The sequence below is a fragment of the Esox lucius genome, chromosome 16, assembly GCF_011004845.1.
Source record: "Esox lucius isolate fEsoLuc1 chromosome 16, fEsoLuc1.pri, whole genome shotgun sequence".
NCBI lineage: Eukaryota > Metazoa > Chordata > Actinopteri > Esociformes > Esocidae > Esox > Esox lucius.
Window position 1 is genome coordinate 735,527 of NC_047584.1, and position 25,123 is coordinate 760,649.

Here is a 25,123-nt window from a genome sequence, read left to right on the forward strand (position 1 = left end):
AGAAAAGAAAGGGTGGGGAAAGGAGGGTAGGGAAAGGGGGAAGAGAGGAGACCGAGAGAAAAGGAAGGCAGGGAAAAATAAAGAGATAATGGGAGGATGGGTAAGAAGTGAAAAGTTTAAGGGAGGGAAAGTGAAGGTTGAAAGGAACACAGGACGAAACAAAACAGAGGGTGGAGATGAGGAAGGATTCATAACAAGGTTGGATTACACTTTCACACTGAACATGGAGCAGAGAGACAATTACTTAGACTGTTCATTCACTATCAGTGTCTTCGGTTTCTCACTCTAGGCAAAAGTCTGCTCAGCATGTTGTATACAAAGTAAATGTTTGAAAGACATGTTTGCTGGCACAGTCAGTAAAGTAAGAGGACAGCTTTGCAGTGAGAGTGAAAAAATGTCTACAAACACTGATGACAATTCTGATTAGAAAATACTTTAATCATAAACAAACACCTACAACCAACAAAGGGTTATACTGCATGTTTCTAATTCGGAAAAAGAGTAAGGATGTATTCCATGTAGACTCATGACTGGCACAATGTCCCTGTGGTAACTATAAAATATTGAGCACATATTTAGCCAGAATTTATCACTGAGTGTGTCTAATACGCTTCTGACGTTGTGTCTTGTTCAAGAGTGGCTTGACACAAGGAATGCGACAGCTGAAACCCATGTCTTGCATACGTCTGTGCCTGGTGGTTCTTGAAGCACTGACTCCAGCTGCAGTCCACTCTTTGTGAATCTCCCCCACATTTTTGAATGGGTTTTGTTTCACAATCCTCTCCAGGGTGCGGTTATCCCTATTGCTTGTACACTTTTTTCTACCACATCTTTTCCTTCCCTTCGCCTCTCTATTAATGTGCTTGGACACAGAGCTCTGTGAACAGCCAGCCTCTTTAGCTAGGACCTTTTGTGTCTTGCCCTCCTTGTGCAAGGTGTCAATGGTCGTCTTTTGGACAGCTGTCAAGTCAGCAGTCTTCCCCATGATTGTGTTGCCTACAGAAATAGACTGAGAGAACATTTAAAGGCCTTTGCAGGTGTTTTGGGTTAATTATCTGATTAGAGTGTGGCACCAGGTGTCTTCAATATTGAACCTTTTCACAATATTCACATTTTCTGAGATACTGAATGTGTTTTTTTTTATTAGTTGTCAGTTATAATCATCAAAATTTAAAAAATTAACACTTGAAATACATCAGTGTGTGGAATGAATGTATAAATTAGAAAAGTTTCACTTTTTGAATGGAATTACTGAAATAAATCAACTTGTTCATGATATTCAAATTTTATGACCAGCACCTGTACATGTCTATAATAAATTATGAAGAATCATTGAATGTGTAAATGGACATAGAATTAACCTTTTTTTGATCCATCAGTAGCAAGGTCGAGTTGCCAGAAAGAAGTCTTTAATGCGCCAATGCCACAAAAAAGCCCGGTTACAATATTACAGCAACACCTTCACACGCCTCACAGCTTCTGGCACACTGTAATTTGGAGTGAACTTTATGGTCACAGCCATAAGTTTTATGTTTAGAGGGGCGTCAACAAGGCCTACTGTGAACAAAATACCATCCCCACTGTGAAGCATGGTGGTGGCTCACTGATGTTTTGGGGGTGTGTGAGCTCGAAAGGCACAGGGAATTTTTTTGGCAAGATGAATGCAGCATGTTATCAGGAAATACTGGCAGGCAATTTGTGTTTTTCTACATAAAATCTGTACATGGGACGCTCTTGGACTTTCCAGCACGACAATGACCCTAAGCACAAGGCCAAGTTGACCCTCCAGTGGATACAGCAGAAAAAAGAAGGTTCTGGAGTTGCCATCACAGTCTCCTGACCTTAATATCAATAGCCACTCTGGGGAGATCTGAAATGTGTGGTTCATGCAAGACGATCAAAGACTTTGCATGACCTGGAGGCATTTTGCCAAGACGAATATAACACCTACAAGAATTCGGGTCCTCATAGACAACTATTACAAAAGACTGCACGCTGTCATTGATGCTAAAGGGGGCAATAAACAGTATTAAGAACTAATGCCGCGTTTCCACTGGTGCTTTACCCCGGCACCAGGGTCACACCAGTGACTTATGCTAATGTTAGGTCCAGACTTTCCTGTTTACACTATACATTTAGTACCAAGGACTTAAGGAGGGGCTCAGGTGGGGAGGGAGGAGTAAACTATCAATGCGATTTAGTGTATGTATGTATGTATGTATGTAAGTATTTTGTCAAAACTATCTACCTTTAATAGAAGGATTTGGGAGAATTCTGAAGTAATTTTATGTTGTAATAGGATCTGCAGGCAACGTCTTTGGTCTCAGCGCTCTGTTTTCTATTGAGTCAGTGGCATCATACCACCGAGTCTTTGCTTCCCTGTACTGTTGCTTAATTTTCTTTATTTTATCAAGGATCTGTTTGTTAGACCAGATGAAAACCATTAAGAGATGCCTAAACAAACGATACACATCGCCATTCGAATAGAACAACATGCCGCGTTTTCACACCATATCACGCGTCAATCCGCAAACTCGCCCTAAGTCCTAAAGTCCAGGGCTTGGCACCAAATGAGAGCCGGGCTACTTGGCCCTGGCATGGTGGCCGACTGGCCCTGGCCTGTGTCAGTGGAAACAGAAAAAAGTCTGGACTTTAGGGTTAAACCCCTGTGTTTGGCACCAGTGGAAATGCGGCATTAATGTATGCAGACTTTTGAACAGGGGTCAGTTCATTTTTTTCTTTGTTACCATGTTTTGTTTTAAGATTGTGCCATTCTGTTATGACCTACAGTTGAATGTGAATCCCATAAGAAATATAAGACATGTTTTGCCTAAACACTCATGTTTTCTTTACAGCTCTGGAAAAAATTAAGAGACTACTCCTAATTTTTCTTAAATCAGCATCTCTACATGTATGGCAGCCATTCCATTCCAGTGTCTGTTAAATTCCAACACAGGCACACCTCATTATACTAAATGAGGTACTGATTAGGTGATTACCTGAACCAAATCTAATAAAAAAATTACTATTCAGCATGACAAAAGAGCTGTAAAAGAAAAGCTTTGAGTGAGGAAAGAAGGGTTCAATTCTGGCTTTACTGGCAAAGGGATACAGTGAGCATCAAGCAACAGACATTGCGGACAACAAAGTTACAGACTGGCAGAGGGCGAAAACGACTGTCCACTGACCAAGATGACCTCGCCGTGCACTCAACAACCATAGGATGACATAAAGTGACCTACAAAAAGAATGGCAAACAGCAGCTAGGGTGAAGTGCACGGCAAGGACGGTTCAAAACAGGCTCCTAGTGGCAGGGCTGAAGTCGTGCAAAGCTAGAAAAAAGCCCTTCATCACTGAGAAGCAAAGAAGAGCCAAGCTGAAGTTTACAAAAGACCATAAGGATTGGACTGCAGAGAAATGGAGTAAGGTAATCTTCTCTGACAAGTCACATTTTCTGCATTGCCCAACACCTGGTCGTCTAATGCTTAGATGGAGACCTGGAGAGGCCTACAAGCCGCAGTGTCTCATATGATGATCTAGGGATGCTTCAGCAAGGCTGGAATCTGGCAGATTTGTCTTTGTGAAGGACGCATGAATCAAGCCAAGTACAAGATTATCCTGGAAGAACACGGTCTTCTTCTGCTCTGACAATGTTCCCCAAATCTGAGAATTGTTTTTTCCAGCAGGAAAATGCTCCATGCCACACAGCCAGGTCAATCAATGTGTGGATGGAGGACTACCAGATCAAGACCCTGTCATGGCCAGCCCAATCTCCAGACCTGAATCCCACTGAAAACCTATGCAATTGGATCAAGAGGAAGATCGATGGTCACAAGCCATCAAACAAAGCAGAGTTACTTGATTTTTTGTGCCAGGAGTGGCATAAAGTCACCCAAGAGCAATCTGACTGGTGGAGAGCATGCCAAGACGCATTAAAGCTGTTTTAAAAAAATCTGGGTTATGTTAAAACATTAGTATTTTGTTGTTGAAAAATGAATATGAATTTGTTTTCTATGCATTATTTGAGGTCTGAAAACAATGCATCTTTTTTGGTTATTTTGACCAGTTGTCATTTTCTACAAATAAATACTTTAAAAGACAATATTTATATTTGGAATTTGGGAATAATGTTGTCAGTAGTTAATAGAATAAAACAAAACTGTTAATTTTACTCAAACACATACCTATGAATAGTAATAGCAGAGAAACTGATAATTTTGAAGTGGTAATTTTTTTCCCCAGAGCTGTATGTTCAAGGGTATGCAAACTTTTGAGCACAATTGCATCCCTCAACACCTGGCCAATACTCTCCCTACAGCAAAACATGGTGATGGGAGCAACATGCTATGGGATGCTTCCTCAGCTGCAGAGCTGGAAGACTGGTCAGGTTTGTGGGAAGGATGTGACACAAAATGTGTAGATTTTATTAGACAAGATAAAAAAAAAAGTCCCACTTTTTCATCACATTCTTGATGAAAAAGATTCTCTATTATTCTGACCACCATAAATCATTCAAAACCTACCACTACCCAAATGTGGGTCACAACTGACCAGTTCAGAACCACTGATCTATAAATACTTGATTTATATCATTTTATCCCAACTCCATCAACTAAACCTAGCAAAATACCGTTATTGTTAGCATATTTCATGTAGACATTCAACCATAATCCATGTGGAATCATGTATCATTCAAAAGCTTGTTTTTCAGAGCATATCGTTAGCTAGTCCATACATGTCTACACCCTTTGCAGATCTGGTGTTTTGTGTTGAAAGATGCATCAGCCTTATTTCTGGAAAGTATATCTAATTGCATTAGCTTATGTTTATTGGTCATTTTCTCAAAATGACATTTTTCATGTGCCAGTCCATTTTTCTCAGTCTTCAATGGAGATACATTCACAATATTCCATACACAGGTTCTTAGGTCTTATAGCCAGACTTTTGCTGAGGCCTTTTTGAGTATCTTGTCATTTACATTTTAATTGTCATTTTATCTGTAAATATAGGCAAAATGTGCATCTGTCATACAATTGTTTTTAAATAATTCCATGAAATAATATTTTGATAAACTGTTCTGTAAAAGTCTGACCATTGGGTGTCTTATCACAATAGAAAAACAAAAAACATTCAAGTTTGAAGTAATGTGTTAAAAAACATTTTCTTGTGAAATGCAAATGAGTGAATATTTAAGGACATTTATGCTCATTTGCATATTTAAATAGTTAAATAAAAGTTGTAATACAAAAATATCTTGTATTTCTGAATATTTGCAACTGGTAAAGTTTAAGTCTAATAAGAGTAAAGGAAAAAAATAAACCTATTAGAGGGTGGTGCCTGGACAGTTTTGTTCAAATTAACAAACAAAATAAATAACAAGTTTAAAGGGTACTTTTAGAAATCCCAGACCTCTATGAACTCAACCCAGGTTAGGTATTTACCTGTCCCGATTCTCATGTTCATTATGCACAAAATGATAGAACAGTGTTGGATGTTTTTGATAAGGACCAACTGGGAAGTCCATAAAGAAACACAATTATTTTGTTTTTCCTTGTAAGATGTCATTCATTGAGTTCTCTTTCACATATTGATTAATTGCCCCTCTCTTACCTCCGACTAGATCTCTGAATACCACTGCTTGCAGTGGTCTGCTCAATCTGCTCCCTCTCCTCTTTCTTCTTCACAATATCAGAGTTGACACTCTTGCGACGGTTCTTCCACTTGGTGAGGTCCTGTGGAAAATATACTCATGTCAGAAACTAACTACAAACGTGAAAAACCTCAGGACGAACAGATATCTACTGACAGATGGCGAGGATGGCTAATGTCAAAGTGGTTAGCCGTAGATACAGAGCCAGAGAGACGGAGGGACAAAGAAGACTACATTCAAAAGTGTCCTATTTATATACATATAGCTCCTCTCACCTCACATCCCCTGTGTGTTTGGGGCCCATGAATGACCTAAATGCTGTGCTAACTTGGTACACTATACTGATTCATCATGTTATCACATCACTAATAGACATACATCATTGTAATTGAATACAAGAACAGAAAAGAATAAGGCTTTCAGTACATTTATACATATTGTGAAAAATATTTATATTTACTTATAAAATAAAACATAGTGAAATTACCTTTCAGATCAAATTACTTGGTATTATAGATATTGAGTTGGCTTTCAGGTCTAAGTAAATACTCCAATGAGATACAGATTAAAAAGTACTATGTGCTGATGTGAAATCTGTCAATGTGCCTAAAGGAGGATGCCCCATAGCCAGAGGGAAGCACTCGGCAATAAAGTCTTGTAATGAGCGTTTTAACTTGGTCTTACTCTCTTTTTTCTCCCTCTCTCTCTACTCATTCTCTGTCACTCTCTACTCCTCACTATCTTTTAATTCAACTCAAACTCAAAATGATTGGCATTATGTAAATACTAGGCAGAAATATAAACTTATAATAACAATAATACTTTCTCTCTGAATCTTTGCAAAACAAGCTCTCCTTTCACCTCTGCCTAAAGACATACTTTGTCTGCATTTAAAAAATGAACTAGAAAATGTTATTACCTGCAGACAGTTGGGCTGACTAACTTGAGCAATCTGACTGCAATCTATGATTATAAAACAGGCTTGTAACAACTTTATGTCATCATTATAAAATGAATGAAGTCATTCTAAGCAGTCTTTTGGAGTGAAAGTGGGTGACCCATAGTATGGTATGGAACTCTATACATGTGAACATACATATACAGGGTTCTATACAGGCACCAAACTAACTGACACAGAGGGGGCTACCGGAGGGGCGTTCATTTGTGCACACCAACATGGTTTGCAAAATAAAAATATTCCACTGGGAAAATGCATGTAGTTCCATTTCCATTTTTCTGCTCGCATTCATAGTGAATAGATCCCAAGGATCTGCTCCAATAACAAATACAAATTTTTCTTTAAAAAAACATTTGGTGACAGTATAACTACTGACCAAAGCTAGTTGCAGGATCATATACTCACATCCTGCCATTGATCCTCAGTCTTCTTGACCATATCCCTGATCTTCTGTAGCTCCTCGTATCGCACCTGCCTCAGGGCGGCTGGATCCACTCCAAGATCTGTCATTGATTTGCTCCTATGCACCATCAGGGAAGAGGAAGACGTTTTTGAGACAGGTCTGGGGACCAGTGTCACACAGGCCCGAGCTACAGTGATTAAAGGGAAACTTGATGTCCTGAAACTCACCAATAAGTGTATAGAAACTCTCTCAAAAGGCTCAACGTGTGATACAGAATGCCTATGTAATACCAACTTTTGTGCAATTCATACAAAGACATCAATGGGATTCAGAAATAAACCTAAAACTAATACTATAATAAAGGAACTTGCATTTTAATTTAAATGTTTATCTTCATTACACCAATAAAACTAAAATGTAGCACAAAAAAACATATTTTTCACATTTCTTAGTGAGGTATTAGTAATCAAAAGAAGCAAGAAGTCAAATCACACAAAACAAGACAAAAAAACTTTATATCTCAGCCTTCATTTAGATCTCTTGCTTTCATGCTCAAAAGCTTGTCCACTCAGAAACTTTCCAAAATATCTTCAGTCAAAACAATCAATGCATTTTTACTTACCTGTAAATGGCTGAATCACATTGCTATCAATGTTTTCCTGGTACACAAAACCAACCATCACCGCATCCTACCACCTGCTTCAACAATTCCCTCACAGCTATACATGTGAGAGTCCATATAGTAAGTTTGTTTGGTTGGATGACCCAGTGTACTGGTGTTATGTATGTACAGTGGGGAGAACAAGTAATTTGATACACTGCCGATTTTGCAGGTTTTCCCACTTACAAAGCATGTAGAAGTCTGTCATTTTTATCATAGGTACTCTTCAACTGTGAGTGACGGAATCTAAAACAAAAATCCAGAAAATCACATTGTATGATTTTTAAGTAATTAATTAGCATTTTATTGCATGACGTAAGTATTTGATACATCAGAAAAGCAGAACTTAATTTTTGGTACAGAAACATTTGTTTACAATTACAAAGATCATATGTTTCCTGCAGTTCTTGACCAGGTTTGCACACACTGCAGCAGGGATTTTGGCCCAATCCGCCATACAGACCTTCTCCAGATCCTTCTGGTTTCGGGGCTGTCGCTGGGCAAAACGGACTTTCAGCTCCCTCCAAAGATTTTCTATTGGGTTCAGGTCTGGAGACTGGCTAGGCCACTCCAGGACGTTGAGATGCTTCTTACAGAGCCCCTCCTTAGTTGCCCTGGCTTAGTTGCCCGGGTCGTTGTCATGCTGGAAGACCAAGCCACGACCCATCTTCAATGCTCTTACTGAAGGAAGGAGGTTGTTGGCCAAGATCTCGCGATACATGGCCCCATCCATCCTCCCCTCAAAAAGCTCTATTTTTGTCTCATCAGACCACATGACCTTCTCCCATTCCTTCTCTGGATCATCCAGATGGTCATTGTCAAACTTCAGACGGGCCTGGACATGCGCTGGCTTGAGCAGGGGGACCTTGCGTGTTGCTGCAGGATTTTAATCCATGACGGTGTAGTGTGTTACTAATGGTTTTCTTTGAGAATGTAGTCCCTCTTCAGGTCATTGACCAGGTCCTGCCATGTAGTTCTGGGCTGATCCCTCACCTTCCTCATGATCATTGATGCCCCACGAGGTGAGATCTTGCATGGAGCCCCAGACCGAGGGAGATTGACTGTCTTCTTGAACTTCTTCCATTTTCTAATAATTACGCTTCTCACCAAGCTGCTTGCCTATTGTCCTGTAGCCCATCCCAGCCTTGTGCAGGTCTACAATTTTATCCCTTACACAGCTCTCTGGTCTTGGCCATCGAGGAGAGGTTGGAGTCTGTTTGATTGAGTGTGTGGACAGGTGTCTTTTATACAGGTAACGAGTTCAAACAGGTGCAGTTAATACAGGTAATGAGTGGAGAACAGGAGGGCTTCTTAAAGAAAAACTAACAGGTCTGTGAGAGCCGGAATTCTTACTGGTTGGTAGGTGATCAAATACTTATGTCATGCAATAAAATGCTAATTCATTATTTAAAAATCATACAATGTGATTTTCTGGATTTTTGTTTTAGATTACGTCTCTCACAGTTGAAGTGTACCTACGACAAAAAATTACAGACCTCTACATGCTTTGTAAGTAGGAAAACCAGCATAATCGGCAGTGTATCAAATACTTGTTTTCCCCACTGTATGTATAATCACCTCATCTAGACTTTTTGGCTTTGTCTATGGAGATTTGTAGAGCTGGCTGTGCCCACCCTCCCATGGTTCAGCCCTGCGCTATTCAACCCCCAGAAATGTGTTGTTGTCAGCTGTAGCAGTCAGCAAGAGAGTAAGGGAGCTAGTAAATGAAAAGCAAAACAAAGGCAAGAGGAGGGATGGAGGCAGCAGGATGCTGTGTGGGATGGAAGTTGGGTGAGCGGGAGGCCAGTGTGAACGCAACCATGCCACATTCCTGGGTACCCACATAAACAACTCACCCGTCACTAGCAACGTTGTGCTTTTGGAGCGGTCTAGGAGAACCAGAGAAGAGAATCACACATACAGAAAGGTCACATTCAGGAAAGATGTCTTTCCCCTGCAATATATGAAGTGACCCTTAACCCCTGGGTGGTGTTTCCCACTCCTGCTAATGCTTTCAGTTAGTATTGGCGGTTAAGCATTTATCTGCTATCCCTGCACATCAGTTTCACAGACTACCTTACACCTTCAATTTGCTCGATTACACAGTCAGAATGGCCATTTGTACTTGCATTTGCCTCATCGATCAACTATTCATTCTCACTTGCACATACATATACTTAATACTTGTACATTTACTTAAACTCCTCCAGTAATGCGGTCGATGTATCAGTCTGTCGTGGTGAAGAAAGAACTGAGCCGCAAGGCGAAGCTCTCGATTTACCGGTCAATCTACGTTCCTACTCTCACCTATGGTCATGAGCTTTGGGTCATGACCGAAAGGACAAGATCCTGGATATAGGCGGCCGAAATGAGCTTTCTCCGCAGGGTGGCTGGGCGATCTCTTAGAGATAGGGTGAGAAGCTCGGTCACCCGGGAGGGGTCAGCTGAGGTGGCTTGGGCATCTGTTTCGGATGCCTCCGGAACGCCTTTCTGGGAATGTGTTCCGGTCCCGTCCCACCGGGGGGGGAGACCCCGGGGAAGACCTAGGACACGTTGGAGGGACTATGTCTCCCGGCTGGCCTGGGAACGCCTCGGTGTCCCCCCAGAAGAGCTGGAGGAAGTGTCTGGGGAGAGGGAAGTCTGGGCATCTCTGCTTAGACTGCTGCCCCCGCGACCCGGCCCCGGATGAAGCGGAAGATGAAGAGACTTGTACATTTGTATATTTTCTGCCCTCCCCTATTTGACTTTTGCTCATTTAGAATTGAGATTTTGCACTGTATTTGCCTTCATTACACATCTATAAATGTAACATACACTTAATACTTGTATATTTCCTGCCCTCTTCTATTTGCACTTCAGGTTAGATGCAAACTGCATTTCACTCTACTGTACTTGTACTGTTCAACAACAATAAAGTAGAATCTAATCTCATCTTAAGTCTGGGGAAAGGGATGGCTACTTCCACCCACCGTTTTAGGGAGATGTTAGATCCAAATAGGATAAGGATGACAGCATGGATGTACACATTTTTGTTTAGTGCAATTCATAGTCAGTGGAATACACTCTCAGCTAGTACAACTAGACTATAGCGGTCTCTTGGGGTTTTATATTCCTTTTAATTGAAGGCATTAGTGTGGCAGTTTGAGTTACCTTCCTTTGACCTAAGGTGAGTGTGTGTTCTTGTAGTTTCAGTAGTCCGTTCTTTGAGACCAGAGCTCGGATGTCATCACTGGAGATGCCAGCAACATCATCAGGGGATTTCCATTTGGCAGAAGTTTAAATGGCCCGTTTTGTATCAGAGAGCAAAGTATGATGTATGTGAGAAAGTGTGTATATACATCATCTATGTGTGTGTACTAAATCTGTTTTATCTATTGCCATGGAATCCAAGTAGCAGGCATCAACTTTCTTCCTAACACAGAAATTAAGAATTTCAGCATCTTGGTTTTCATGTTTGTTTTCTGTGAAACTTACACCAACCAGCCATAACATTATGACCAATGACAGGTGAAGTGAGAAACACTGATAATCTTGTTATCATGGCACCTGTCAGTGGGTGGGATATATTAGGCAGCAAGTGAACATTCTGTCCTCAAAGTTGATGTGTTAGAAGCAGGAAAAATGGGAATGCATAAGGATCTGAGAGACTTTGACAAGGGCCAAATTGTGATGGCTAGACGACTGGGTCAGAGCATCTCCAGAACTGCAGCCCTTGTGGGGTGTTCCCGGTCTGCAGTGGTTAATACCTAGCAAAAGTGGTCCAAGGAAGGAAAACTGGTGACAGGGTCATGGGTAGCCAAAGCAGATTGATACACGTGGCCCGTGTGGTCTGATCCAACAGACGAGCTACTGTAGCTCAAATTGCTGAAAAAGTTAATGCTGGTACTGATAAAAAGGTGTCAGAACACCGTGCTTTGCAGTTAGCTGCATATGGGGCCGCGTAGCCGCTAACCAGTCATGGTGCCCATGCTGACCCCTGTCCATTACCGAAAGTGCCTATAATGGGTACGTGAGCATCAGAACTGGACCACGGAGCAATGGAAGAAGGTGACCTGGTCTGATGAATCACATTTTCTTTTACATAATGTGGATGGCTGGGTGCGTGTGCATCGCTTACCTGGAGAACACATGGCACCAGGACGCACTATGGAAAGGAGGCAAGCTGGCGGAGGCAGTGTGATGCTTTGGGCAATGACACGTACCTATCTGAGCATTGTTGCAGACCTTGTGCACCCTTTCATGGCAACGGTTTACTTTGATGGCATTGGCCTCTTTCAGCAGGATAATGCGCCCTGCCACAAAACAAAAATGGTTCAGGAATGGTTTGAGGAACACAATAACGAGTTCAAGGTGTTGACTTGGCCTCCAAATTCCCTAGATCTCAATCCAATTGAGCATCTGTGGGATGTGCTGGATCAACAGGTCCAATCCATGGAGGCCCCACCTCGCATCTTACAGGACTTAAAGGATCTGCTGCTAACATCTTGGTGCCAGATACCACAGCACACCTTCAGAGGTCTAGTGGAGTCCATGCCTCGAAGGTTCAGGGCGGCTTTGGCGGGGACCTACACAATATTAGGTAGATGGTCATAATGTTATGGGTAATTGGTGTACATTATAGTATGATTCATGAGCGTAACTATCAGGGGTGCAGGAGGTGTGTGCGTTTGCACCCCAGCCTCACAATGGGTGGTGTGCTCGTGCTGGGCCTCTATCATAAAGATATTTTGTGTTTTGGTTTAAAAAAGTTTCCATTCTGTAATCACAATCATATGCCAGTAAATCTACTTCACATCACAGTTTACCACAGCTCGCCTATCAGTGCCTTAAGTGACAGGTTTGCACTTTTGAGAATTTTCTGTAAGATCCATAGCGCTAGGCAAAGTCAATGGAGCACAGTCAAAGTATTTCATTGTATTCTGAACCCAAGTCTGGTTTTAAAGTATTTAAATGTCAGTGCAGTATTCATCACAGAGAACAAAACATTTACTGGTGTAGGAAGGAAATAGTAAATATTTAACTGCATTTCGTTGTACTGTACTTGTACTTGTTCAATGACAATACATTTGAATCTAATCTAATGAGGAAAATATACTAATGACCCCTAAAATGAAACACCCCCAACCCCACACAACTGAAATTTTTAAGTGAGCACCTACAAAATTGTGACATGTCCATAAGATCAGTGAAAGAAAAGTTCCAGTGTACTGTTGTTTGCCACCATGCCCAACCATGCCCAACAGACTGTTGACAGCCTCTACCATGCCCTAATGTTTTATGTGCATCCATAAATAAGAGCAAGCTTGGCTTCAATACCCTTGGTTATACATAAAAATCTTACTAAATTTCATACCATTTTCACACCAGTGTGCCCATTCTGCTCTCAGCTCCCCAAGTCAGTGTGAAGTTCCCTGATGTTGTTCCAAGGCAAAGACAGGTATTAGTCATTCTTTGCCATCTGCCAACCACCTCCAATGGATTCTATCACAATAGCGATTGTTCTGTTTTAGCTTCTTTTTATTAAGCATTAGACAGAGTATTTCTCAAATCACAGGCAAATATCATCATGTAAAACCGTGTAGTTTTTTTGTGTTAACTCTGAGGGAAGAGTATGTGTAAATCATGCAGTTGAGTATTTGGAAATAGCACTTCAAGAAAAGGTTAGAAGTAGTTGTACCAGTTCTACAGAAAGGTCATTCACTTGAGGTTGCATTAAAATCCTAAGAATTATATAACATGTAGTGTTTCAGAAAAGACCACAACCTGGCTAAACTAAGTGATTTTTTTATTCTAACACAATCAATTAATTCAATTTCTCAAAAACTGAGGTTTCAAACATTTAATCAATGACCGCCTAGAATACTCTGGGATAATTTTGATACATTTCCACCACTGGGTTTGTGTGTTCAAAATACAGTGCAAGTCAGTCTTTTTCAATATCTTCAAACTAGTACAGGATGCACCTGTTTTGTTGTGGGGAGAGCAGTGTTTAATTAAGACAAATGAAATAAAGAAACAACAACTACCCAGCTACTCACAGCCCAGAGATGTGATGCTCTTCCTCTTGTGACAACTTACAGTATGTAATGTATTACTTTTGAACAGAGCTGTAAATAGTAGCCCTATGTAGCTCTGACCAAATATAATACACTATAAGGTATAAGGTTTGGCGTGCCATATAATTTTTGTACTGAGCGACATCAGCACTGAATTGGTGTTGTTGCCTATTTTCGGCCATTTCAGTTCCTAAGAATTCAGGAAAGCTAATCTCTCGATCATCATCCTTTTTTTGTGTCTCAGCCTACTTGCTTCCCTAATTGCCACCATCTTCTTCAGATCACTCTCCCTACAGGAAATTGGCACTGACGGGCCCTTCTGACTAGCCAATTTACCTGGGCATGACCCCTGCCCTTGGATATGCACTGTCCCCACCCCCACAGTGAGCATTACACCAAACTTCCTCAACAGCATGTCATCCGTTTTGGGGTGTTCGTCACCATCCCCTCTTTTCCCCCGGCTATCCCTGTCCTCTGTTTTCTCTTCCCTGGTCAAAGGTGAGGGGGGGCAGAGGAGCCGAGCCTGGAGCATAGAGGGCAGTTCCCATGGCTCAGGGATTAGCATTGGGCTGTAGCTGTCGGCTGCACCCAAACGCGGGTTCAGCCGCTGACTACCTTGGGGTGGTTTGACTTTTCGAAGGACGTTGTCATCCTGCTCATTGTCCGTGACAACGGTCTTCCCACCCTTGCCCGGCCTTTGCAGTTGGGTAATGATGTTGAGCTGGGGGTCTGACGTGCTGAGCTGCCCGGACCAGGAGTTTGCGTTGCATACCCGGGTCTTCAGCATGACCAGATCCGTGTTGGAGTGGATGGCGTGAGTTCGCCGTGCAAACATGTCATCGTTTTCCAGGTCAGGGAAGATACTCGCCAGGGACTTGTCCAATGGGTCGGGGTGCTCCAAGGGGTTTTCACGCCCCAGGAGGTGATGCTTCTCGCATCTCAACAGCCGGGGGCCTGAGGTGGGGTCAACTGGGGGGAATACCACCGGGGGGAGCTCAAAGTATGGAATGTTGGTAATTTGTTTTTTGAGGAGATTGTAGGGGGCAGTGTGCAGTGGCTGAGTGCTGTGTGAACTAGAGAAGTAAAAAGGGACAGGGGAGCAGGAAGACAGAACAGAGGAAAGAAGTTTGATAAGTTTGATGCAAGTAGAACAGGAGAACAGAAAGAGGTAGAAGAGTTGTTTCAAAAATAGAGTAGGCTACGTTTGATTCCAAACAGGTCTGTATCAAACAGGGGGCCTTTAACAGCATTCGATAGCAGCTAATTAAAATTGGTAGTGCTTGGCAAATACAGTACAATATCTTAACATACAGTATAAACTGTGTCCAATTTGTCTAATCAGCAAAAAAGCAGTGCAATATTACCTTAGTTAAAAGGGTAGAACTCTCAAGACCAAATGCTCTACAAGGAATGTTAAGGCAATGTTAATAGCTTGACACAGTATCACTGTTAGTAAATGAAAGGGCAGCTAATCAGATCTCCTGCCCTTTAAAGGCAATGCTCCAGAACACTATAGAGCGCCTGTGCTTTCACAATCAATCGAGCAGCTGTATCGACCTTTGACTTGCAGCCAGGTGGCTGGTGTAGGTGGGGCCTTCCGGTGCATGGGGGTGGGAGTAAGGGGAGGGGTCAGACGGGGGAGAAGCTGAGGAGAGCCAGGGACTGATGTCACAGTCCGATTCCTCTGAGGATGAGCCACTAGACTTCTTCCGGCTATAGCCAGCAGGGTTTTAGGAGGAATAACAGGAAGTAAGAGGAAAAAGAAAGGAAAGGTACCGTTGGGCAAGTTTAGGGAGAAATGGGGAGAGAGAGAAAAAGGTTAGACAGTTAGAATCAATACAGTGGTGTAGTTTAAAAGTAGAGTAAAGCAATGCCCCACCGTAGCGCAGACCCAACAAATTAATCAAGTCAAGGCTTTACGACTGAGGTTAGAATCACATGCATTAACCAACAAAACCAAATAGGGGTTTTAAACTAAATCTTCTAAGACACAGTTTAAAGACATAAAAGCTGGAAACTATGATAGAAAGAATAACAATAGTTATAAATTATTACTATAAGCATGGGCTGTGCCATTACAAACTGTGAATTGAAGAAAGAGTAATAACAAGATGTGTGCGGTTTGTAAATGCTGACATAGTATGTACTTAAATAGTATGTCATTTACAAAATGTGTCATTTATAGTATTGAATATATGAATTGAAGGGAACGGCATTCAATAATGACATTACATGTTTGTTACGGTGGGTATGTATGTATGTATACATGTGGTCTTTAACATTAGCCCTGTCAGTTGGTCCACCGACCTGAAACCCTGGATCTTTTTGTACCAGGGTCTACTCTGAGATCCTAGTTTGATCTTCTGCACGTGGGCATCCTCCTCAGGTGACCAGAACTTGGGCAGGAACCTGTCATATGACACGTCGGCGGGTACCTTGGGCAACGGGCCCACTTTGCGAGCGTACAAGTCATCCTCGACAGGGTCTGCGTACCCAACTTCATCTTCCTCGTCCTCAGAATCATCATACATCTGTTGGAGGAGGCTGTCGGCGGAGAGAGGGCGGTGGTGGTCTGCCCTCACTGAGCTCATCTGATGCTTGGGGGAGCACATCTGCGTTTTTGGCCCACTGCTGCAGCTCAAGAGAGGGCAGCCAATTGGGTGAGTGAGTGGAAAGGTTTTATCAGAAAGTACAAACAACCAATCACAGGCAGAGCAAAAAGCGTATTGCGTTTGGAATGTCCTCAGGTACACAACACGCAATTGCAAAAGAGAGCACTAGGGCAAAGGCTAGAAAACAAAGAACAATCTAAACAAAAGACAAGCAAAAAAAGTATGTTTCAAATCAGTGAAATCAAGTTAATGAAATGGGAAAACTGAGACACCAACTGCAAAAGTAACGAGCAAAAAAAACTAAATCAAAGAACACAAAAACACTTCAAAGTCCAAAACAGTTAGAAGCAGCCTCAAACTTAAAACCAAAGTAGGCAGCTACATTTATATTTCTACAAAACCATGCAAATTCAGTCACGCACTCATTGTCATTAATTTTTTTTCACACACTCGGTCAGTCAAGACATGCATAACAAATGTGCTTTTGAATCTCTCTTTTAAGTCAAACGGTCATCGGGCGTTCTGACCTGAGGCAGGTCACAGTCTGCTGCGGTGGTACATTTGTGTTTGTGGTCACTGTGACCATTGGCCAGGTCCCTCCTCTCTCCATTGAAACCCCTCCTCCCTTTCCTTTTAACCTAGTAGCATTCCCAGCATCCAAAGGGTTAATGGGTACTGCGAAGTTGGTAGGCAGTGCTTGAGAGGGGCTATGGAAGCGTCGGCTAGCCAGGTCGTCCAGAACAAGATCAGGATCTGGCCTCTCAGCATCTGACTCATCGTCACTGCCACTCTCGTACTCATAAACCCACAGCATTCCAGCTGGTGGCATTGAATTCCGGGATGCGCTTCCGTTGGAGGATTCCGGCCTGGTCTCACTGGAGTCAGTGTTCAATGGTCAATCGAAACAGGTGGTTGTGATGGTACAGTGCAAACACACAACCAAATCCACAATCATTCACGAATACATAGGAAACACCCAACCAACCAACCAACCAGCAGACAGATAGACAATGGAGATGATAGGGAGAGGAGTGTTTAAGGACAGGTACGAGTCAGGGCATACATTTAAACCATATTTTACATTCCCAATCCAGTGCAAGTTTTCTTCCAGGTTAAGGAAAACGAGCTGTCTTATAAAATGTGCCTATAAAAGTGCTAGGTGGCATGAATTGGCATGATACCCAATATATTTATTGATAGAAGGATCCCGAATCACCTCATGCAATTACATTGGAATTGCTCTGGATGATTTAACCGTTGAGAAACCAGTGACCAGATTAAATAAAAATGTTACACTTCCATTGACCCTTTGCAGACCTGAAGGGATTTGCTAGGTCAGCATCCCCTGTGGACAAACACTTGAGTTTATTTATTGTGTTTAGGCTACAGGTGTGTGTCTGACTGCTACCTTGTAAAGGTACCATCCTCCTCTGTGAACATAGGACTGGCCCAGCTCCGGCGATTGTCCTCATGGTGCTCTGCCCGTTTCTTGCGGAGCGGCGCTGGCATGTAGGCTGCTGGCTTGTCCTTGGTGGGCAGGAACTGGTTAAACTGGGTAGTTGTTTTCGGTGTGATGACCAATGACCGACGGTAGTGCAGCAAATCCTTGTTACTGTCCCCGGCCATCCTGAAGTCTGAATCTGCCTCCGCGTCACTCCCACAACCTGGGGGGTACAAGAGACACGGAATGAGGGGTCAGAGAAAATAAATTGTTGGGGGCGGGGGGGGATAAAAGGAGTGGCAGGTAGCCTAGCGCATCTGACCAGTAAATCAAAGGTTTGTGTATCGAATCCCTGACCTGGCAAAACCGCAATTGAAGACATGTCATTACTAGAAAAGAGAATGGTCGACAATCAACATCCCTGGAAAAATATTGTAAAAAAAATAAATAAACACTCCTCTGACAAGAGGTCCTTGTAGAAAACCTGATCTATAGCACACAGGAGCGAAGATTCCTCTTTCAGTATGACAATGATATGAAGCACACAGCCAAGAGAAAACAAGTCTGAAAATGTCCTTGAATGGCCAAGCCAAAGCTGGAACTTGCATTCAAGTAGCAAAACAAGAAAAGGAACCAGGCAAGCCTAGATCCGCCAGGCCATGATTAGATGGGATAAATATTGTTTTCTCAGTGGATTCAAACCTGGGTCTCCCATGTGAGTGGCCGTGTCGTTAACCACTACGCCCCAAAGCTATACGCATGCCATATGTCTGTATCGCATCTCAACATTAGATAATTTTGTCACACATAAACATCACGCCAAATTAGAACATTTCGCTAGACGCCATTAGGCATTGTGTTAAACTGACTAACGTTTCTTATTAAGTTTACTTCAACCACAAATAGCACCTATGAACTGTACTGGCCGTTATAACAGCTTATTAGCCAGTAGCAGGTTTACTAGTGGGCCTATCTACATGGAAACCCATCCTCTTCTACTGCCCAAGGGTTTGTGAGGTCCTGTATATTAGGTTACCCCAAAAAGCATGCACAGATGCGTACTTTGAAATTCCACCAGAAATAGTCGGAATATAATCGCAAACAATTCGATTTTAGACCTACTATAAAGTAACTTCTGAAGGGTGTGGACAGTTTTTGTCTATCCTGAACAAATCCTAATGGATATTTTGCTTTGACTGCAGAGAGGCTCAAACACTGGTCCCCTGCGTGAGAGTCTGTGTCTCTAACCACTACGCTATTTAACAAAGGGTAGTCAGTCAGTCACTCACTTGGTCACTCACTCAGTTAGAAAAATTTGCTTTTTTTGGGCAGCTCCGCTTACATGGTCTGGCGTGTAAGCAATTATAAATTCAGGTTTATAACATAACAAAATGCAAAAACACTGAAGGGGTCAGAATACTTTCCAAAGTCACTGCATGTAACATTTTCATACATATTACATTCTAAACCTTTGACATCATAAAACACACCCCAGTAGCAAAGTAGTCAGAGGCCTAATACCCATTCATTTCTTCATTTATAGGCTGGTGTGAAAGCCTCTGGAATGTCTCACTGGACTGATTCTCACAGGGTGGGCCAAGTCTCACTGCAATTACTGACCTGCTTTGGGAACCACAGTTCCCAAAAACTAACAACCCGTTTCAGTCCAAGCCAAAACCTCAATCTCATGAAAATAACTTAAATAGAATTAGCAAACAGGCATTTGTGTCAAACACTGTTCTTCCTACAGTATGGTTTAGTCGTGGAGAAAAACATTCAGTTCTATTGTATTTATCAACCACTAGAGGGCAGCATATTGTTTCTTATTATAGATAGCTTGCCTTCAACTGTCTCTAAAAACACTTAACTGTTAGAGCCATATATTGTATTATGAAAATGTGAAAGGTCTGTGTTCGTTGCGGGACTCTGATCCAATAAACTATTCCACATACTATGAAATGTCAACAACGATCAGGTTCACTAAAATAAACCTGCTTGGTTTGAATTTCATTTATAATCTCAAAATAATCAGAAAAAAGGTTCCCTTCAAATTCCATCAAACAATATCACTACCATTCAAGAACATGAAATATAGAGATGCTAAAAATATTCTGCCAAAAGCAAAAAGCAAAGAATAACAAAATAGACACACATATCCAATGGAGGTTGGATATTGAGACTGACAGGCGTGTGCATGTAAAAGCATTCCAATCACAACTCGGGTCCTGTCCGATTAAGATTGAAATGTGTTGTATTATGTGTCCATACCTTCGCTGCTGCCTTTGAGTATGTTGTCAGAGGATCTGCTTTGTGGTCTTGAACCCAGGGAGTCCAAGCTATCCAAGGAGTCCTCTATCCTGTGAACTCCTCCTCCTTCTCTCAGTACAGGAAATATATCCTCCTTCTCCTCTCTGTCACAGCACCAGCTTTCTCTGAAACCACTGTCTCTTTCTCTCAAGCTGCTGCTGCTCGCTCTTTGGCTGGGCGATTCAAGTGCCTGCAAGAAACACACATTCAAACTCAGCACACACACTCAAACTCAAGCAAGCACACTCAAACTAGCACACTCACACTCAAACTCATCACACGCACACTCAAACGCAGCACACAATTTGAAAGACAGTGTGACCTGTGTTTTAGTCATGTAGCTCCTAAGAGTTATCTTCTACCGGTTTGTGACAACACATACCCATGACACACACGCACACCTGTGGTGCTAGTGCACTTTTTGAAAACCTGACCATGTCATTCACCGCAGTCACAAAATGTGCCTAACTTACTGTGCACCGACATAAATGAGCTCACTCACACACAAATGTGCAAACACTCACACATACCACCCACGTGCGCTTCTGATGACTGCAACTCTAACGCTTAAGAGGTTTCCTGAGTCACATAAACACAGGCCAGTTGGCCATGCTCTGTGTGATGATGACAACTATGATACCCATTTACAGTCTAAAGAATGGCTAAGCATAAGCGCACAAACAAGGCCTGGAGCCTCCGGTTCAAAACAAGCAACAACGTGTCAGGCAGTCAATATAAAAGAAATGCCATGGCGCCCAAATTGTGCTCTATAGCATAGTGTATTGTAAAAAGCAATACTTTTGAGCACATCGCTGGTGAAAAATAAATAGTGCACTACATATGAAACTGTGTGCCCTATGGCCTGCAGACAATGTAAAATCTGTAATCAGTAAACAGTGCTATTCTACACAATTCCCTAAACAACTCGGCTTAACTTTGCTTCACTGAGCATCAATCAAAACAGATAAACGCATGGGACAGGTCGAAACAGACCATCATACTAAGTAATTTGAATTGGAGCCTACTTGCAGGGGTCAAGTGTGCTTTGTAAATGTTATTGCAATCAAACCAAACATAAAAATGTTACATCCTCATGACAGGAAGGCACACAAAATGCACGCGTGTGCACAATCATTCACACACACTTTTAGACATGTAACATATGACCTATAAGCTCCTGAAGTAAACAAGATTAAAATAGATGAATCAGGAGATCCGATTGGTTATGACTGAAAGTTGCTATGGTATTAGTGCTGTGGAGTCCCCCAACCATGAGCTGGTTTCCTTTACAACATAGCTAACATAAAAGGAGGGATGTAGAGATGTAGGGCAGTGAGTATAAAAAAGGATTTCATTTATACGATTATGAAATTAAATTCCAATTCAAGCATGAGAAAAAAAAACACCAGTCCCTGAATCAATTGTAATTTTAATTAAATTCCTGATTTGAGTAAATTGAAATGGAATGGATGGACAATCCCACTGCAGAATAGTGAGGAACGTGTAGTCTGAATAGTTGAATAGTCCTTAACCTGTTTTTGGGTGTCAATCTCTTATGGTTGAACACATGGCCAAGACAGTGCAAACAGTACTGAGACAAGGCTGATAATACTGTAGCCATAGAGAAATAATTAGAATGGGATAGAATAGTAGGATCTTTACAATTGGAATGCTCATGTCTCCTCACAGAATAAGGTGGGGGCTGGAAAGAAAACGTTGGCACACTAAGTTGCTTGAATAGAAATGCATTTTTGTATATTTAATAATATTGGAATAACATACAGAGCAGTTTATAGGAAGGTTATGTATTTACCTTGGCTAGCGCTGCTATGCCCAGTAGTCCTTCGAAAGTGTTGAGGTTTAGGTTAGGCCCATCATAGAAGGGATCACTTTGTGCCTTCCTACCAAGCCAGTACAAGGTGATCAGCACCTAGGCCAAAAAAAAGACATGAGTTACTGCAAAAATAAGTTTGGTAGATTCTTCACAGAAGCAATTACCAACGGCTCAATGGTGGGCACAGATGCTTTCTGCTATTTTTCTCTGCTATGAAAATAGAATAAACAGAACACCTGGACTGAAATAGAGCCTGCCTTGAGTGCCAGATTTGTAGAGTTTGCAGTTGGGAACCCCAGGTGGGACTTCACCTGGCTTTCAATTTTACCAGGCATCATTACTACTGTGGCAACTAGTGGAAGCTTTTTGTTTAACCGGTCTCATCTAGAATCCTCTGATATACTGCTGTTAATTTATGTTTGACCTATAACCTTTTTATAGGGCTTTGAATAATTTTTTTTAACTAAAAACTTTGCTTAAACAATGTCATTCCATGAGCACTACATATAAAGAACAATTCTCTATTTGCACGTGAAACATGTTTGAATTATGCATTTGTTCCATTGTTTACAGTTTTTTTGTGTCTGGAAGGTGTGCCGAAATTGCAGTTGGATTTTAAAGTTAAAAAATAACAAACACAAAGCCAAAATGCGAGTTCCACTTAATGTTGATTTTTCTGCATACTTACATGGTAATTATATGTTGTATCATAGTAGTGCAGCATAAATCTAACTACAGTAAACACAGTATACACTAAGCACACATTACAAATAGCGTGCAAAACATTTAAAAACATTTTAACCCATTGCTCGATATTCTTTAGAATACTAGAAAGGGTATGGCATTATGCAAGTCCCTTCTGAGTTCTATTAACCTGTTCTGGTAGTTAAATATCGTACACAGTAGCTAGATTTGTATAAAGATGGATAAACACATAAGGACAACAGACCTACATTCAACGTACTTTTCTATTGAATGCTATAGCACTTTGCCTCACATGGGCAAAGCCAATATCAGCCAACTCCTCAAAACAAAAAGAAAGATATTTCGCTTTTCCACTCACATTTTTAAGTCTCCTGCTGGTCTCTTGATGCCTGTTAAAGAGAAAAGAGAGGTGAGAGGTGTGAGAGAGGTTTGTGTAGGAGTGTGTGTAGTTTATCACAGCCTGGGAAAACAACAACAATAGAGTAGAGGGCATATTAAGGACTGTTTCCCCCACTGAAAGAGCTGGAAAGTGAGAGCACAATCCAGGCAACTGCCAGCCCTGGAATCATCCCTGCCACCCTCACACAGGAACAGAACAACAAAGGCTGGAGTTGGACGGGAGGACAAACAAAAACAACCACACAAATGGACATATTAAGTGCACGCACAACACACAAACACTCAAGAACACGTGTTTTGGTGGTGGGCCATGGCTTTATATAGAATGCATGGTAATCAAAAAACATGCAGGAATAGTTGGCAATAAAACATTTTCATTGAGTAGTACGGTTGTTTTTCCAGTTAAGCTGCTTGAGAACAGATTCTCATTTACAGCAGGAACCTGAAAGCTACTTGGGTTAACTGCCTTGCTCAGTGACCAGACAAACAGAGTTTTCACCATGCATGCTCTTTTATTCTTTCCATTACTAGTCAATAAACTATTCCTTCAGTATGTTTGAGTCTTAACAGGTTGCTTTAGTCTGATGCAAGCAAACTACAATGAACATTGTTAAAATGAAAAGTGGGCCTTAAAATTATATCCAGTGACAGACAGAAATTAATCCTATCTCCAAATGCCCTGCATTCTTTCAGTTATATGATGGTGCTAGTGCAGTATTTCAACACTTTTCAAACAGGAAGACAATTGATATCTAGAAATTATCAAATATTCTCCACAAAGTTGTGGTCCAATCTCATTCAACAATTTAGAACCTTGAAAGTAGAGGTTACAAAAACAAGGGTAGCAACAATATTTTCAAAAAAATATTTCTGCAATTGTATTATTGAATGAAAGAAATGTCTTCCAATGAAAATAACATTTAATATAGCTTAATATTTGTGTTATACATTCTATTAAGTATTTTTCTATTAACTATATGTAACTATATCTTCAGTAGGGGAGGGTAACTGTAAGTATGAGAATATTTTAGTTTGCTCTGGAAAATATATACCCCAATATACATTTTAGAACAATATTTTCCTTTCATTAGGAATTATAACATCTTATCAAACTTAAGACCACATGCAAACTGAGCTATTTGTGGTGACCTCTCTCTTTGAATGCCATCAATGTGATTGATTGATGAAGTCAAGCTACGTGAGTCAGCATTCATTGACCCTACACCACAGAACGTGATATAACTCTGCTGGATCACCAGTTTTAAGGGCATGTGCAACTTCACTACCGCGTGATCCAGACACCCCAGACACTGAACCAAAGTAAAAATGTAATCCAATCTTTACAGATTCCACATCTTACAGGAATTATGAGGGCAACAAACAAGTTGTGACAACAAATTAAAGAGTCCCTTTCACTTTTTTTTGGGTAAGCCTTGAATTAAGTCTCAATTAAAAACATTACTTATGGGATTACTGAGAGGGGTAAGGCCAAAATAAAGGCTTGGTTATCTAACACTAAATTTAAAAAAATTTGGTAAATGATCTAGCCCTTTTTAGGGAAACACATTGAACTATTCGCTTCTCCTGTACCCTCAGGCCTATACTGATGTCTCAAAACCAAATCAGCTGACAGGGAGCTATCAACAGCATCAGGCATTGTGACTCATTCCGACATTGAAAGTGAGGCATTAGGTGGGTTAGATATCAATGAAACATCTCTATCATATGCATCAGCCTTTCTAATTCAAAGTCCTGAAAGAAACAATGTATGCTTCTATCGGTCAACAGCGCAGCAAAGATAGTACTGACATGACAATGTTTTGACATTCAAAACCTTGAGCCACCCGTCAAGCCTGAGGCTACTGTGTCAGCCTGATCCCGCATGCTTACAATAAATGCTGCGTGGATAATGTGAGCTCGCAGGATCAGACAGATTTGCGTAGCTAACAGTATGTACTGTGTAGAGGGTATATAAACATGATAAACATCCTCCATCCTCCTCAAACATCCTCATCATCATCAAAGCGATATTTTGTAAAGCAAACAATACACTCTGTCTTCGTCTCTTGCTGATCAAGACACGCCGGAAGATATAAC

General features: G+C 41.4%; 1 protein-coding gene across 13 annotated transcripts in view; it reads right to left on the reverse strand.

Moving 5' to 3' along the window:
* lmo7a (LIM domain 7a) overlaps positions 1-25,123 on the reverse strand; it is a 135,423-nt gene that overhangs the window by 38,679 nt on the left and 71,621 nt on the right. For 12 of the 13 annotated variants that reach the window (XM_020045238.3, XM_034286799.1, XM_010904359.5 and 9 more), the window contains 6 exons: positions 22,986-23,016; positions 21,902-22,018; positions 20,050-20,278; positions 17,749-18,004; positions 7,014-7,128; positions 5,611-5,732 (listed from right to left, as the gene is read on the reverse strand). In XM_020045238.3, the coding sequence (XP_019900797.2) occupies positions 5,611-5,732; positions 7,014-7,128; positions 17,749-18,004; positions 20,050-20,278; positions 21,902-22,018; positions 22,986-23,016 (870 nt within the window). Of the gene's footprint in view, positions 1-5,610; positions 5,733-7,013; positions 7,129-9,222; positions 9,235-11,029; positions 11,044-13,936; positions 14,802-15,285; positions 15,442-16,035; positions 16,360-16,867; positions 17,216-17,748; positions 18,005-20,049; positions 20,279-21,901; positions 22,019-22,985; positions 23,017-25,123 lie in introns of all 13 variants that reach the window. The other variant, XM_034286808.1, reaches the window with a different exon arrangement.